This window comes from Marmota flaviventris, chromosome 1 (genome assembly GCF_047511675.1).
Source record: "Marmota flaviventris isolate mMarFla1 chromosome 1, mMarFla1.hap1, whole genome shotgun sequence".
NCBI lineage: Eukaryota > Metazoa > Chordata > Mammalia > Rodentia > Sciuridae > Marmota > Marmota flaviventris.
In genome coordinates, this window is record NC_092498.1 from 44248823 (window position 1) to 44267306 (window position 18484).

At 36.8% G+C, this 18484-nt stretch overlaps 1 protein-coding gene across 1 annotated transcript in view; it reads left to right on the forward strand.

The window, feature by feature from the left end:
• Met (MET proto-oncogene, receptor tyrosine kinase) overlaps nucleotides 1-18484 on the forward strand; it is a 117989-nt gene that overhangs the window by 63346 nt on the left and 36159 nt on the right. The window contains exons 4-10 of the mRNA XM_027926370.2: nucleotides 7494-7628; nucleotides 8396-8563; nucleotides 13409-13569; nucleotides 15196-15298; nucleotides 15410-15546; nucleotides 16238-16399; nucleotides 17158-17257. Coding sequence (XP_027782171.1) covers nucleotides 7494-7628; nucleotides 8396-8563; nucleotides 13409-13569; nucleotides 15196-15298; nucleotides 15410-15546; nucleotides 16238-16399; nucleotides 17158-17257 — 966 coding nt within the window. The remainder of the gene's footprint in view (nucleotides 1-7493; nucleotides 7629-8395; nucleotides 8564-13408; nucleotides 13570-15195; nucleotides 15299-15409; nucleotides 15547-16237; nucleotides 16400-17157; nucleotides 17258-18484) is intronic.

Genomic DNA, 18484 nt, shown 5'->3' on the forward strand with positions numbered 1-18484 from the left:
GCCCCAGCTGTTGGGTGCAAAGTGAATCAGGTATTTCACAGTGGTTATTTGATTAGAAAGAATTATATTGTTTAGCTAACAATAGTATATGCATGGCAGAGAAGATGTTTCTGACATGTTCCTGACATTTCATCATGTGTAACTTAAATAGGTACAGTTACGTCTAAATATACTGTTGTCTACATGTGGAGTCTCTATATCTGTTGAGCCATGTCAGTATAAATTTCAAAAACAGTTTTTATTTATATGATCACTCTCTTGGGATGCCTTGACGTAAAATAATATGATAAGCAATGTTTGATATGGTCTAAGTAAACAGTGAGAATAGGCCTTACAAATTGGGAGGAGGGAGTACAGAAAAGAATAAGACTGAGCAACCTTACCAAATATACATGGCTACGTGGGAGAGGGAAGCAGGATTCTCATGAAGATCACAGGACTAATCATAGGGATTGCCCACGTCTCCCCTTCTGAGCTCCTCGTCTAATCTACATCCAAAACAATGCTTGCTTGATTTTTTTTTTAACAGCACTTGTATAAGGCCTTTAATCTCTAAATGCAAAGCATTGCTATTAAAATATTTGTGTGTGACTGTCAGACCAGGGAGAGTGAGTGGATCAGAGGGAATGGGAGTAGAAAGGCCCTTCCAAGGCTTGTTTCAAATTCAGCTCTACAAACATTCATGGGGCACTGCAGGCTGCTAACTGTGCCCGCTGCCTGGCACCGTTACGTCTGCCATTAGGCTCTTTGGTACCATCCTCCTTTTCCCCTCTCCCGAATTCTGTTACTGTTATTGCTGTTACTACTCATCATCCTCTTTTTCTTCTGCTCTTAACTGGGCTAGTTGGGTTTCAAGCAAGAAACTTCAAGAGGTAAGGATGGCTCAAAAAGACACCCTTTGGTCCTGATCATCTATTATTCCATTACTTAAATAATTATGCTAGTAATCAGTGAACTTGCAAATAATTACTCACTTCCAGGAAGCAGAATCAATTAATCTATTGGCCTCTTTACATTCCTTTAGTTTCTGGGCCACCATCATACTGTTTCAGTTCTTTGCATTGGAAGCCTGTGCCAGTTATTACATTTGAAATGACTGCTATTTCAGAATTTGTAGACACAGATCATCAATTCAGCAATGTTATGAACATCAGGCAGAGACACAGCTGAATGAAGCTTACACTCAAACACCATTTCTCTATAAGGATTGTTAATTTACCCATCTCTTTTACAAAATGCTCAGATAAAAATATCATCTGCCTTTTTTTAAATTTGTACATCATTGACTTAATTATATCCCTAAGGAACATTATTAGTATTGGGCTATTTCTCATTATGCTCATGAATTCTAAAATTTCTTTTGTGCAAAAAAAGAGCTCATACATAATAATTTCAGGATTATGTCCATAAATAAAAATTAAGTCCAGTTCATGTATAGTCTCCTCAAATGAATTAATGTATGCTCTTGAAGGACATGTATGTTATACTCTATCACACACATAGAAGTTTAAAACATCACAAATATTTGCAACCTTAGTAAAATGCAAGGCTTTTGTTTGTTTTGGTTTGAGGTGGCAAGGAGTAACTGGAATTTCTTGCATAGTTACCTTTCAGATAGAACAGAGACATTGTAAGACATGAAATATGTTTATCAGTTGTTTTTGAACTTTAGTCAGTTCAAAATTCAGAGGTAGATATACTCTGGATAATAGCTAATCCTACAATCAACACATATGGGAGGTTGACTTGAAATTATTCATTATTTTTGAATTTTTACAAACTCCCTAACTTATTTGGTTTTTTAACAAAGTCAATCCAATACTGACTTTGAGTCAATCATTTTGACTCATTTCAAAAAATTGAAGCAGATACACATCAGTATTGTAATAGTGAGGAAAATTGCTTTGCCCATTGGATATGCTAGTCTATTTACCAAAAGGAGCAAAGAATGGGGTAAAAGTTCATTTAATTCAATTTTTACCACCTGGTGGTACTTTCTCTTACCATTTTTAGTTCTCTATTTTCAATACCAGTTTGCAATTTCTACTTCTTATTTTTCATTATTTTTCCTGTTTCACAAAACTAGATACGAGCCTTGATTGAAACAAATTGCTCTAAGCCTCATGTTCTGATTTCTTTCTAAATAAAAACCAATCCTTATCATATACCAAAGAAAATAGTAAACTTTAAACAGACAAGAAGCATGAGGCATTGCAAGCCATACCTAGAAAAAAACCTTCAACTCCTGAAGGTTTTCTAAACTCTGAAACATTTCTAAACCCATGCCTTCATTAAGGCCTCTATGGGCTTCTGATTTCAATCTGTTGTGTCTGAAGGCAATAGATACACCTTAAGGACCTACTCTGTGCCAGACGCTTGTCTATACTGGCAGCTAGAGGGAAGCAGACACTTCCTGAATCTACTGGGTCATGTGACCCCATGGTGTCTGCATCTTCACTCACATTTTATTCTCTTTGAAACTCAAATTCTGATCATTTGCATCACCTTTCATGAAGAATGAAGTTTTGCTTATTCCTTAACACATATCCTCTCTTCTTTTTAACTTTTCATTCAGAAATCAATCTAGATGGTATAAAAGCTCCTTTTCAGTTTTATTTACCTTGAAATGGAACTGTCTGTTTTTATTTCTTATATAAGAAAGATTTACTTAATTCATCAGAAGATTTCTTGAAGTTTCTTGGTCACATTTTAAATCTACATTTCCATATGACTGAACCACGTACCATGAGGTCTACCATGTTTTCTTGATCCCACGATGACTATGTGAAGAAGAACTGCATTATGTTTTTTCTAAAAGTCTGCCATCCAGTTCAGATGTATCAAGGACCACTGAGTATGTCAGACCAACATAACTATAAAGTTATAACATAACTATAAAGTTAAAACATAACTATAAAGTTATATTATCCCAGACCCGTGTCTCCTTCAAGAAGTATGATGCAGATGAAAATTCCAATAGTTACTTAAGTCTCTCCAAGAATACTAAAAGATACAAAACATGCTTAGTCCACAGCAACTCTATAAACCCTCTGTCTGATTGTTCTCTGAAAGTTTTCAGGGGCTCCTCCCTCTCCTTCAGGAGGTCCACCCTCATCCACTCTGTCCCATCCCATCTACCTTGCCACCTGTCCTCCCTCTGCTCTCCATAACAGGGAAAGCCAAAGTACTCGTTCTAGAAAGGAGATTGTGAACCTCCAGAGGTAAACCTTTCTCTTGCTTAACTTAAGGAAACACTTGGCAGAGGTACACAAACCAAAACCACAATAAAGTACCACTTCACACTCTCTAGGACAGCTCTAATCAAGAAAATGGAAAATAACAAGTGTTGTTGAGGGTGTGAAGAAATGAGAAATTGCTTGTGGGGATGTAGTCGGTGCAGCCACTATGGGAAATAGTTTGCAGTACCTTAAAGGGTCAAGCAAAGCCTTTACCTTAAGGCTCAATAACTCTACTCCTAGATGCATATACCCAAGAGAGATGAAAATACATGTTCACACAAAAAGTTATACATGAATGTTCATAGCAGCACTAGTCACAACAGCCAGAAAGTGGAAACAACCCAAATGTCTATTACATAATGAATAAATTAATATAATGTGGTCCATCCATAGGATGAAATGTTATTTGACAATAAAAAGCAGAATGAATGAACCTTGAAAACATTATTCTAAGTGGAAGATAACAAACAAAAAGGACCACATATTGTAGGATTTCACTTATGTGAAATATCTAGAATAAAAAAATTACATATGATAATAGAAAGTAGATAAGTGATGTCAGGGTCCAGAGGGTCTGGGGATTGGGAAATGATAGCTAAGGGGTCTAGGATTTCTTTTGGGGGTACTAAAAGTGATCTAGAGTTGGTTGAAGTGATGTTTTGAACAAATCTGTGAATACACTAAAAACCATTGAACTGTCTAAAAGAAAGAAAGACAGACTTTTGAGGGAGTAGACAACCACATACAAATATGGTAAATTGTGTTCTTCATTCTTAAAGAAAATTAAACAGAATTTAAGCTGTTTAATTAAAAATAGAACTCTCTGTATATGGTAAGAAGATCTGTCTGGACTTCATGTATTTGTAGAATATCACACAAAATCATTTGGTACAGGTTTACAAAGGTGGAGGCCTAGGCCCAGCAGTTTCATTTATCTGTATTTTTATTTCTTCCCCATATCCTCTCACAAATAACTTATTGGGAGAGGTTATGTGGGATCAAAACCACAACAATGGAGTAAATTCAGATTCTTTCCTCGCCCTGCCCTCCCCCCAAATATATTAGTCCTGTATGTTCAAGAACATTAAGGAAAAAGGTTTTGTTATCTAAATACTAAAGATTAGTCATGGACACAGTAGAATAATTGCCAGTCTTCTATTTCATAGTAATTGTTCTGAGATTGCCAAGTGATTTATCATAAGAATTAAATTGATATGCCAAATTCTGTTCTGTCCCTAGAAATATCTCCATGACAACAAAAAGTAACTCCTGAATCTTGCAAGCATTGCTTCAGGGATCTTTTGAGAGTTGAAGTGGTTACTCAATTATTTAGAATTCTGGCAATAACAGAAAGTGGGGAATTAATGATAGAAAAAGCATTCTTGGCATATCATGGCAGTAGATGTGCCCATGGAGAGAGAGCTAATGATCAACTAGAAGCTATTCGCATATGTGGAACTACCTCTGTGCTACATTCCAGAGGGTCATCCCACTTTTCCACGTGACTTCCTGCCTTCTCTTGTTTGTCCCATTTGTCTATACCAAGTCATGATTAAAAGCAGAGCTTTGATAGCTGAGCTAGTAATATTTCCTCTGTACTATCAAAAACTATGCAGATGCAGAGGCTTTATCTTTCAGCGCATGAAACTTCTGCAGCCTAGATTACTAAAACAAGGAATAACTGGCAAGGCAAATATATTGTGAAAGCTGTTTTAGTGCTTCAACTCACCAGGGCTCTTGGGAGCTCAGAGTTGAAGCTTTTTATTGGTATTTACTCTGGTGCGCCAAGAGCCTCGCAGTTTAGTTAAGAACAGGTCAAGCACACAGATTCAGGCATTAGATAAAGCTCCTTGGAAATTTGATTCTTGTCCTTTCTAGCTGAAATTCTTTTGTATTTTCCATAAGGCAAATAATAATACCTACTTTGCAGAATAATTGTGAGGAGCCACTGAGATCTCTATTTAAAGCACTTAGCATAGGGCCTGGCTGGATTACCTGTTATGACAGTGACATATATATGGTGCTCTCCAGACAAAAATTCTTGACAGGAGGAAAACAAATCAATCAAAGTCCAGAGGTGCAAAGAGCTTTTTTATGAACAGAAAGAGAGAAGGTTAATTCTTTCTGGGAAATGAATATATGGATGGCCTTCAGATTTGATAAAATCAAAGATGATGACCTAGTCATTAAGAAGGGATTTCTTAATATAGATACAGAAAATGATTTTAAAGAGAATAAGAAGGTTAAATATGGAGTTAACACAAGGCCTTACAATCCCACTCCTAACACATCATGGGACTGTGACAACACATCATTTCCAAGGGCTCTGGTAGGGGATGGGTATGTAGCAGGTCTGAATAGCATGGAAGGAACCAGGAGCAGACACAGAATGCAGATCTCCATGGTAAGTTTTCGGCTTATGAACACTCTTTAGTGTAGTGGAAAGCACGGAATAACAATGGGGAATAGAGTCTGAGAATTAAGACAGATTGATGTTTTGTGTTGCTTTTCTCTTATGCATGAGAAAGGAGATATTTTTCCCCCTTTATGGTTTGAAGTGATTGGCAACAACCAAGGAAATATGGGGCAGGAGATGAAAGAGAGTAGGAAAAAAAAAATGAGAAATGGTGAGCACCAAAAGGGAGTTGAGATTGCAAAATGGATAACTGAAATCTAGATAGTTGAGGATAGAGGCCTGGGGAGTCTGCTTGTAGCCATCCCTGGAGGGAGGGAAAACTGGTAATTGAACTTTGTTTCACTCTGCCTGAAAAGGTCACAAATACCTATTGGGCCCTAACAGTAGGAAATAACAGTAGTTTCCATCCTTTTCCAACCTGACCAAGTGACCTTTGAGCCATCATTTAACTTCTGTGCAAACATAGCCACCCTGCTTTAATGGAGATGTTTTGAAAGTGTTGAGTGTTTGAGGTAAAACAATGTTAGAGCAAAAATGTCACGTTCAACTCTGGAGCTCTGTGTGAGCTTGGGGAGTTTCTCTCAACAGTCCACTCTGTGGGAACAAAATTAGGTACTTAGTAAATCTTCCTAATTGTTTCAGGCTACTTGGCTCCTTTATTGTGCTAAATTAAAAAAAAAAAAAATTTACTACTGTTCCCCAGAACATTTATGTGTCGCACGTGTTTGTTAGAATACAAAACAATTAATTACTCCTCTAATTTTCATTCCTATTTTCTGAATGAGAAAGCTGTGGTAGAAAGAGAGTTTCTTTAATCTAATCTCACAGATGCCCATGTTTGTCCTATGATTTCATACACATGGCAAGCAAATGCACTTTTGATGCAATGTAAAAGATTATTAGAGATGTCAGGCAATTTCACAGAGCAGATTTTAAGCCCAAAGCTGTGCTCGGCCTCCTACACTCTCATGTATATGCAAACGGATGGCCTACTTAAGAGTGACGGTCTCTCTCAGAACTCCTAAGCCCTCCTAAAAATCTCTGTTCATTCAAGATGATCATTCTGATGTTATTGTAGTTGTTGATCACAGTCTGGACTTCATTATTGCTGGGTCTTAGCTTCAGAGCAGGTGGAAATTATGTAGCTGAAAGACATGAATACCTGAAAGCAAGAATGACACCAATCAACAAACCTCATCTCCCAGGCATTGTTAAAGCAATCAGGCCTTATTATAAAGCTGGGACAAGAAGTAAGAACTTTATTTATAATGCACGTAATAACATATCGGGACTATGGTATATAAAAAATACATTCAAAGTAGCATGGGGACCTATTTTAACCTCAAAAGATCTATAAATATGACTTAAAAGTAGCAAAGCTGGAACTAGCTCCAGGTTTCCAGACTCCTGTCCACTACTCTTACCATTACGTCAAGGGAAACTGCCCCATGGGAAGGATCAAGAGTATAGATTAAAAAATATCCAGGATCCTTATAGTATGTGTGGTGTCTTCTTTCTGGGAAGAGTTTTGGCTTCTCCAGTTCCCAGTACAATTGTAAGGACTTGCCTGCAGGTGCTGGCTGATTGATTGGAAGATCTTCTTCCCTGGAAACCATTAAAAGATCATAGGCAGACGTCTGTCCTGGGGGTTCAGATAAATTGGCATCAAGGCAGGAGATTAGAACATGTCATATTGATTTACAGCAAGATGAACTGTTGGGTCTTTAGTTCAGATACCCTTGTGCTCTCCTAATCTGTTATTACAATCATCATCTACGTTTTCCACTTACATTTTAAATAGCTTGCTGGAATAGGGTGTTTCCTTTTTCATTCCTCAGGTTGTTGTTTCTCGAACAGTATCATCCACCCCTCATGTGAATTTTCGCCTGGATTCCCACCCTGTGTCCCCAGAAGTGATTGTGGAGCACCCATTAAACCAAAATGGCTACACCCTGGTTATCACTGGGAAAAAGGTAAGCCCTATTCCCACGGGGAGTTTCCATGGATATGGTTCTTCCTGAATGGATACTTCTAGCCAACAGCATTCAATTTTTATAATATCTCTCTTCATCTCAGATTCTTATCTCCTCCATTAAGTTATATTTTTGGGGGTATTCCAGAGAACTTCTGAAATAAAGTTAATTTCTTATCCAAAGAAGATTAGGCCTAAGGGAGGTCTTCTTCATAATAAGTACTTCTCCTTTAGTTTCTCAATGAGAAAAATGAATACAGAATAAGAAATACAGTCCTAAAGGTAGAGCTCCAGTGCAGGCAGATAAATCCTGGAAATGTACATTGGAATCTGACTCCAGCCAGTAATCTCTGTTCTCTGAGAGAAGGATGTGCATCCTGATACCAGAATGATATGTAACCTTACTTAGAAGTTCCAAGGGTTCAAGTGTGTCTTCCTGAAGCTTAAATTATAATACTCCCTTGTATATTTTAAAATCATCTCAGACAGGGCCAAATGTCCTTACTATATCAAACCTCTAACATTGCGTCACAATGCTTGTGTTCCTCAATATTACATTTTATTACAGAGATGCCAACAGTAGAGGGAAGGAATTTGATTTTTAAAAAATTCTAATCACTTAACCATTATTAGTTGATTTGCACATCAGTGCTTGCTTATTCTAGCAGACTCCATAAAATAATGTTCATATGTAGCTTCTGTGTATTCTAATTGTTCTTAAACAACAAAAACACCTCTGGAAGCCCTTTTTATTTCTTTTCTTTACAGATCACCAAGATCCCGTTGAATGGCTTGGGCTGTGGACACTTCCAGTCCTGCAGTCAGTGTCTCTCTGCCCCTCCTTTTGTGCAGTGTGGTTGGTGCCATGATCAATGTGTGCGATCAGACGAATGTCCCAGTGGGACTCAGGAGATCTGTCTGCCTACAGTCTATAAGGTAGGAATATCTATCAGCTGTCATGCAGGGGTTTTTTTGTTTGTTTGTTTTTGTTTTTTGTTTTGGTAATTCCAAATCCCACTAATGAAAAAAATTCCAAAACTTAATTTCCTAATTTAGCTGTGACACATCAGCCAAAGCACCATCTCCCTCCTGGCTTTGTCCCCATAGGCAGCATTGGAGCACCCCCTGTGTCCTGCAGTTGAAGTGCTTGCTTGCCATGCACTAGGTTTTCTCTTTGGACAGCTGCTGTCCCTTATGCTATGTGCACAGCAGAGCAGTGGCTAATGAGCAACGTTGTTCCCCATTTCTTCATGCTGGGACCTGTTTCCTCCTGAGTGGCCCATTCTGATTCCTCATTACCTACTTTATGCCAGGTGCCCAGACATGACCCTCCACCAAAAAGACAGATCTGTTCATACCCCAGAACTCCAAGCTGAAGGAACCATACAACCTGACAATCCCAGACATATTGGGGCAGACAGAACACACTTCTTCCTGTCCGAGGCATAAATGATAGAGGGTGGCCTTGTGTCAATCACAGATGAGGCTAGAGGTGGTTTCTTACGTTGATATGGGAAGAAAGGAGGGGGTCAACACTCATGGTGACTGGGTGTCTTGTCTCAATATGCCTGAATGAGAAGTAAAGTTTCCACTGATGACTATATTGTTATCTATACTTCTATAAGCCACTTCATCTTTAATCACTCCAGAAACTTGTACTGAATACACACTACATGGACAGCTCTCTTCTAGACTCTGGGGACATACAGTCCAAAATAAATACAAAGGATACTCCTGCTGCTAGAGAACTTAGCTTCTGGAAGTGGACGTCAGTCATGACATGGCAGACACACTCTCTGGTTACCTTATTTGCTTAAGCATATATTTGGCACTATGAAAATTTCTAAAAGTTTCTTCGTCCAAATACATTTTGCTTGGAAATACTTAACCAGTGAGGACTCAGTATGTGTTTTCTCTGCCTGCATGTTGAACAGTTGGACTTTAGTAAATGGTTCTTGTGAAATATTCAAGTTAAAGGTCTCCGGTCACCTGGTTCAGGCTCAAGTAAACAAAGTGTGCGAGTCAGAACAAGAATGGCCCCCAAGCACATGGCTGTTTTCATTTAGTTACGGTTTGGGGCAAGATTTGCAGTGGTGACTGGGTTTTAAACCAAATCATTTTCTGTTAGATGTGACACAACTATCAGGCCTTAGCTTGATCATCTGGAGAATAAACTAAAAGAGAATAAGAAAAGAATTTTAGTCTATAGTATTTATGTACATTTTTGTTGTTGTTGTCCAGTATACTTATAAAACCCACATGCAATTTTATACTTTTATAAACACACAGCCTTGGCAATTTGAGACACTAGAAATTTGAGCTCTTCTTATTCCATGAAAAAGATATAGTGTATGTGTTTGTGCATGTTTGTGTGTTGTGCGTGCACACACACTCATATGCACAATTAAATTGCAACAATTTCATTTCAAAAATAGCCAAGTTGGGGTTTTAAGTAAAGAAATCAAGTTGATAACTAGCCCAAATAAAACATTTAATTTTGACCACCTTTTACTAATCATGAAAGCCATAGGAAATGGTTGAAAACAAAGTAAACATTTTTTTTAGAATTTTCTGGAAACAGAGATTGTCTCAAATGTTAGAATCTCCCTCCTCTCTTACCTTCCCTCACTGCAGCACTCAGCAGTTGTTGATTTTGAAAGGTTGCATTGTATCATGCAAAAGTCGATGAGGCGTGGGCTGTGCAGTTAGAAGCAAAGCTGTGCAGCTGAGTCCATAAATCCCTTTCAGTTCATAGTTGTTAGGAAGATTTCATGCTGTGCTAGACCGTGACATTTAGCATTCTCACTGCAAAAAAATAAGACAGATTATTCGTCTTTTTCTTATCTGTCTTAAACTCTACCCGCTCAAGATCCAGATACTGTATAGAGTTTCACTTTCCAATACATGAATGTTAACCTGTTTTTCAAGGTACATGATGTTCAATGGCTGAAAATCTTTGCAGTTCCAGATATGAGAGGTTTCAGGATTGTAAGCCCTTTATTTGTTTCAAACATGTCATCTGACCTGTACTTAAAGAGCAATGAGAAATGCTTCAGAAAAGGAAGAGCACTTTCCCAGTGTTTTCTGAATTTGTCAGTATAAAACTGTCACATCTTATAGAACTGAAGTCAATCCCAGTGAGGCAATAAAACTGTTTATTAATTGATCAGAAGATTCAGATAAGAAGCAACAGCAATATCTTCTGGGGGTAGAGGATGTGCAGGCACTAAACTGCTACCATCATATTTGTGACTATTTTTCTGCTAAAGCAGAAAGGAGGTTTCCTTTGTGAATTTTAATATTCAAGGCTTTTATAAGCTTTCTTAGATTTTATCTTAATGCATTTAAAAAGCATGATCATTTAAAATACTTTTGGAATGGATCCGCCAGTGGCACAGTCTCTCACCTATAAGAGGAAGAGAGCTACTTTTGTGGCTCCGTCTCCCTTGTTCAGACAGATAGGCCACCCAGCCTCTGCGGCTTTATGCCGGACACTCATTTCCTGCACAGGGAGTTTCTCTGCACTTCAGGATAGCTGAGTTTGCCAGCCCATTGTTGGGTCTATCCAAGGGTGTGTGGTCCACGGCTGCTTCCTTCCTCTTCTTCTGGAAGAATGAAGGTTACCCCCAAAAGCTAAGGGAAAAATGCTCAGCCCAGAATAAAGACAAACCTAGCTGGCTTTTCAAATTCTGAGGATCTAGGAGCGGGTTGATAATATCCATTTCTACTGCCAGGACACCAAACCAGTGTCTTCTCAAATCATCACCCAGTGCCTTTACCTTTCATACAAGAGATGATGTGTAGCATATGCCTGTAATCCCAGCAACTTTGGAGGCTGAGACTGCAGGAGTACAAGCTCAAGTTCATTTGCCAGCCTTGGCAACTTAGAAGACCCTTTTTCAAAATCATATATAAAAAGGTCTGGGGATATAAGATGCATCTCAGTGGTAGAATGCCCCTGTACAAAAGAGAGGAGGCAAGGGGCGGAGAGAGTGTGTGTATTAAGTGACAGTCTTCAGTTTTTACTTAGAGATGGGGAGTGTAGGCAGTGGGATGGGGCCGACATCAGCCTTGGGCAGCTGCTTTGGATGGGGAAGTCTCCTCCTCAGAAATGGGAATAGCAGCTGTGTGATGGCTGTAGGCTGAAGAGAGTCCTGGGAGGTTTGGATGTCCTATTCTCTCCTACTGGATTTCTAACATAATAATAAACAGATTTTTTTTCCTAACAATGCTGATTTGCTGGACGTGGATGAGGTAAATTTTTATGAAAGGAACAACTGTGTAATGGATTTGTATGGGTAGAATGGTCATCATAAAAGCATTAAGCTGAGACTTTAAAAGGGTTTGGTAACAAGGGTTAAGTTAAGACTTTGGCTTGCAATTATTTACTTAGGAAGGATGGGAATGTTTGCAAATTTGAATTTTGCTAAAAAGTCCTCTCAGTTGTCAGACTTACACAAAGTGGGCTTTAGCAAACACCTTTGCTGGGTTTTGAGTTGCCTCTATCTTGGTGCTACGGTTTCCCACCATTGTACTTCACAGCACAATTTACAATATGTCCCCCCAAAAGAGCATTTCCTTTCTCAATTGTCACAAAGCTGCCCAAGAAAAGCTTATTTTTAACTTGCAAATGTGTTTTGTTTAACTAGTTTTAACCTAAGAACAGTTGTCTTACAAACTTCAAAAGCACTGAATGCTGTCTTATATCATAGTTGCCAACATTTTAGTTACAAATTAAAATTTCACTTTTAACATACCAAAAATGAGCCTGTATTGATACAGTGAGCCTGTTATTTACTGACCATTGAACATGTCATGAGGCAAAAAAAAAAAAATCTTCAAAATAAGATGTAAAATAATATCAATGGAGAGAATTAGAAAAAATTTTACCATGTGGATTTGAGGTGCTCTCCAGTTCTGAGCATTTTTTTCTACTTCCAATAGAAATAATATATTGTATGTACTGAATATCACATAATTTTTGATAGTACATTATGTATTTGCTGTACATCAAATAGTGACCATCTTTGGAAAATAATGAAAAATCTTGAGTCTATGATATAAAGTGTGAATTATTAGGCTTTAAGAAGTAGATTCACTTATTTATTTGTTGGTGCCTGGAACATAGGAGAAATAATGAATGAATGGGTGGCAGATATGAATACCATCAATATGTTGGATATTAGGGTAACTGCCTATTTATCAGCACTATTTTGGGGGTGTGTCTCATTGAGCCATCCCCAAAGTCCTCCCTAGCCAAGGAGAAATTCATACTGTAAAAAAATGCTGGGTACCAAGAGAAGTGTTTTTACAGTATGAATTTCTCCTTGTCTGGGGAGCCTCATGGTACACAGAGAAAGGCATACATTGGATCTTGGCTTACAGGGCCTGTCAAAGAGGTTGGATCATTTTGATCTGGAGACCATGAAGAAATTATAATCAGTTACAAGCAGTGACTACTGCTACCCAAAAAAGCCCAAGAAATTAATTAATTTCAGAGTGGCCCAAAAGACCTCCCCATTCCCACCCGGACTCTCTGCTCTTTGTCCCATTTCTGATTCTCCTGAAAATAGCTTATTTCATAGCATGATCAGGTAGTTTTAATGTTTGTTCCAGATGCTCTGGAATTTGAAACCCTTTCCTTCAGTAAAAAATTCAACCTTTACTGAATTGTGGGAGAATGGAAAAATTTCATGCTCTTAAAGGATACATTGTTTTCCACACATGAAAAATAATAATACATTGGATTTTTTTTTCTAAAGTTCTACATTGTCCTTATAGGTTTTTCCAACTAGTGCACCCCTTGAAGGAGGGACAATGCTGACCATATGTGGCTGGGACTTTGGATTCAAGAAGAACAATAAATTTGATTTAAAAAAAACCAAAGTTCTCCTTGGAAATGAGAGCTGCACCTTGACCTTAAGTGAGAGCACAAAAAATACGTAAGGATCTTAAAATGTTTTGCTGGGTTGGGTTTTGTTTTTGAAAGTGTTTGTAAAAAGAAAAAAAAAAATTGTACAGAAAGCTCATTTCTTAAATTAATGAGGGCCTTGGTTGCACGTCCTTTGTAGGTTTGTTTTGTTCTTTCCCTATTTACTTATGGGGATTAGGGAAAGACAAAATGATATGGTCTACATGAAGTTTTTCAACCATTTATGTAACACCTCTTCAGAAATTGTCTGGGTAGATTTGAAAGCATGACACTCCATCCTTAGAGTCTTCAGATACAGTCTCCAAGACATTTTTTTATTTAAAAAAAAAAAGGTAAAGTGCTCAAAGTATATATCCTATCTTTTTAATTCATCTGCTAAACCTTGGTAGTGTATTAAAGTCACTCAATCACATATTTAAGTCTCTTTTTGGATGAACTAAAATTTATTAAGCCACTATTTATCAGCACCATTTTTGGGGTGTGTCTCATTGAGCCATCCCCAAAGTCCTGGGAATGGTGACTTATTTTACAAAAGAAGTCCTCAGAATTCAGAGAGGTAGAGTGAAACTTAGCAGAGATATTCCAGAGAGTCAGAAATGGGCTTTCAAACACAGCTGTTCAGATCCAAGATCTGTGCTTATTCTACTAAATGCTACATGTACTTTTGTTTAAAAGATTTTTTTATTGGTGCATTATAATTATACATAATAATGGGCCTTGTTGTTATATATTCACACATGCACATAACGTAATTTCATCAGTTTCATTCTATAAATGCTGCATTCCATAATGAACAGACAATCTGGAAATTATCAGTTATGTAGCAACAACAACCAAAGTTTTATTTGTTGAATCTTTATGTCCGAACCTATTCTATCAAGTGATTATTTTGTCTAAAAACAGAATTTACTCCAAGGTTATAAAAGATCTAAACTCCTTCATTTTATTGAAACTGAAACATCAGTTAATGTCATATGTGCTAGCTCAATGACAAAACAAATTTATTCTAGAAAGTTTTCCAAAACTCTTTTAATTACTGCATCATAAATTAGGATTTGTAAAACTGAAACATAATCATTATCTTCTTTTATAGTTACTTAAGAAAACAAATAATATACAAATTTTTTTCAGAACTATAAGATTATTTATTCAGAAATAATTTTATGGAAAGCTATCACAATTTCACTATTCTTTAAGTAATTTAAATAAACATGTCACAAGTATAGTTACAGAAATGTACCTGATGAAAAACTTTGATGGAGGATTTGGCTTATTTGTAGCTTGCACATTGTTTCATATGATACTGAATACCATTGCTTTATCCTAAGTGTGTCAGACATTATCCCTACAATTTTATAGGTTTAGATTATGATTTACTTTTAAGTTGGGGAGGTCTGCATTGATCAGGTCTAACATTTCCTGTTTTAAATGTGTAAATACTATACTATAGTCAATATAAAGTTTAGCATAATAGTACAGAAATCAGATTATACAGTTTTCAGTCCTAATGCTTAATGAAACTGCTTGCTATGCAGAGTGAGTTAGCTCATTATGGAGTTCATGTCCCATCATAAAAGACAACCTAACCAGAAAATGTCTGTGGATTTCTAACATATTAAACTTTGCTTTTTTTCAGGCTAAAATGCACAGTTGGTCCTGCTATGAATGAAAATTTCAATCTGTCCATAACTATTTCAAACAGTCGGGGCACAGCACAATATAGTACATTTTCTTATGTAGTAAGTCTAAGCATTCTTTTCTCATGAACTAGGGATGAATGATTTTTACTTAGTTTATTTATAATTATAAAACTAAAAAGTTACTTTGTTTTGTTTTTGTCTTCTATTCAGGATCCTATAATAACCAGTATTTCTCCAAGCTATGGTCCCAAGGCTGGAGGCACTTTACTTACTTTAACTGGAAAGTATCTAAACAGTGGGAATTCTAGACACATTTCAATTGGTGGAAAAACATGTACTTTAAAAAGGTGTTGTGAATTTCTTTTTTTGTTGCGTCTGCCAAGTTAGATTACTATCTTAACAAATCAAGCCAAGTTTGTGCCTTTTTGTGTGGAGAAAAATCAAGATGTTTATTATTTACTCTCTTGATAACAAGACTCTCTCCTTCCCAAATCCATCTACTCTTTTGCTGAATTTTCTACCTTTCCCTTTTTATTTATTAATCCCACTTTTGAATTTTGTCTTCCCATTCATCCTCTTTTTTGTTGTATCTCAATATTGAAGCTTTATTATGAGCTTGAGGTTCTGGTAATTGACAACAGATTAAACTGTTCAAGTGAGATTTAAAATTAGAATAAGTCAGTTTGGAGAGAAATGGGGGAAATTGGATTTGGAAGGAGGTTACATTTCTGCTTTTTGTAGCTGAAAGAGATGAGTTCCTTCAAGTGACGAAAATACTTTAAAGGTTGCTGAAAATGCCAAATGTTTTGAAGTCAAGGATGGCCTTTCAACAACAAGGTTAAGTTTGGGCTCTAGTCAAATGTAAACAGCCTACACTAGAAAAGGCTTTTTTCTAGATCACTGCAGGAAATTCCCATTTAGGAGCCATTGAGTTATACCCTTTGATTTATGGATCCTTTATAATTCTAAATTATGTGTATCTCTAATAGCTAAGGTTCATTGTCTTATTTTATTTTATTATTTTTTGTTGTCATTCAGTGTGTCAAATAGTATTCTCGAATGTTATACCCCAGCCCAAACCATTTCAGCTGAGTTTCCTGTGAAATTGAAAATTGACTTAGCCAACCGAGAGACCAGCAGCTTCAGTTACCGGGAAGACCCCGTTGTCTCTGAAATTCAACCAACCAAATCCTTTATTAGGTAAGTAAAAACTTCTGACAGTGTAAGAAACTAATGAACATAGGGATTATTTGGCTGTATAGAAGAGTCAAGAAAAGTTGCAGTTTTATCGCTGGCATTTTTCTTTCAAGGCTGACTTTCCGATTCGGTAGAAAAAAACTACATTTAAGTTTTGAGTATTTTTGACTATATCAATGCTAGTTTATGCCTGGAAGATTTCATCCTATTTTATTACATTTTAAACAAATTACCATAAAATAGTTTAATGTGACATCATAGTATGTAAGCACATATATTACACATGCATCAATTCTATACTAATCACAGTGCAAGAAAAAAATCCTTTTTTCCACTCTTCATTGTATTTTTTGTCAGTCCTGCTTTGCACAGCTTTTCCCCATACCAGGCTCCCTTTGAATCAGTATCTCGTTGGACTCTGTTCAATTTGCCCTATTTCCGCTATTTCTATCAGTCTAGCAATGATAGTTACATATGTTTTTCTTTGTATTTTTTCAAAGAAAAAAATTTCTATTGTGTATTTTGTAAATAAAAATCCAATTTTCAGCATTTTTTGGCTTATGAAATATGAACTTGAACTCATATTTTCAAGTTAAATAAGTTATTTCCAAAAAAGAGTTACAACCCCCCAAACTTCCATTTGATTTTGGCGGTTCCTCTGACATGTAATCACAGCGTTTGATAAAAATTGAACCTCTCTCTTAAAATGCTTGGTGGAAAGAACCTCTCAATATTACAATTTTTCTATTTTATTTTGCCAGTGGTGGGAGCACAATAATAGGAGTTGGAAAAAATCTGAATTCAGTTAGCGTCCCAAGACTGGTAATAAATGTGCATGAAGCAGGAAGGAACTATACAGTGGTAAGTCCTTGGAATGATGGTTCCACTCAGAATTCTGCATCTCGACTCTACCACCTGGCTTTCAGGACAGGTGGGACGTTTCAGTTTTGCCTTTAGTGTTTGCTAGTTACCTTCTTACAGCATAGATGAAATTGTATTTTTTTATTCAACAACTAAAATTATTTGGTTAATAAAATATTGTTATCTTAGTCGTAGAGAACTGATGTCTTCTAAATTAATTGGGCTGACATTGTAAACATGTGTACACACACACACACTGTTTAGAAGCAAATGAAGATTACCAACTGGAGACAGTGTTGCAGTGTTTTTAAAGACAGTGAATATAGAAATCTCAGCATTCCTCCAGCCCCCTAGGGCATCATAGACTATTGACCCTTTTGTCCTGATAAAACCCTTGGATAAAGCCTTTGACCTTGCTACAGCATCTTTGTGAAGCAGCAGACTACAATATTTTCTTAACCTTCCATTCTTCTTATCATTCTTCCTGCCCCTTTGTTAATACATTATCAAGTAATGAGAGAGCATTAAACTAGTTATCTCCTAGAGTGTGGATATTATTTATCTTTTTTCCATCTTTTCTTATTTATTTGCAAGATCAATCAGAATTTAACTGAATACCTCCTTAAAAGTGACTGGCCCATTAATTTCAGTGGGTCACCTTAAAATGGTCATTTTTATTTAGAATTTAGGAAGGTTGGAGTTATTTCCAGTGGCCCCATACTTTGTGTTGATGTGTTTTTCTAATCTAGTTGGACTTGTGCACTCAACTTAGAATGAAAGTTCTAAGTGCTCCCGTTCAACAGGGTCTGGACAGGGCAAGTGATAGATTGAATTACAGCACTTTCTTTGAGATTTCTCATCCAATATTTCTTGAAGCCTAAACCCACCATGTTCTTTAATTACAAAAACCAATTTGGGGCTAAAAATGTCAAGCTAAATCACCAAACAATAGGGTCATCTCAAATGAGATTTTTCTTGACCTTCTCAATCAGCCACATTGCATCACCTCTAAAGGGTATTATTAGATTTTTATCATATTCCTGAGAGATTGTACTCCAGAGAGTCATCGCATGAAGTAAAAGGCTTTGAAGACAATCCCCACACATGGCCACAAACAATGTTAGAATACCACTGCTATTAATTTGGAAGGCATCAGTTCTCCACGACTAAGATAACAATATTTCATTAACCAAATAAGAACAGCAGTAACACTCTTTGGTATTGGCA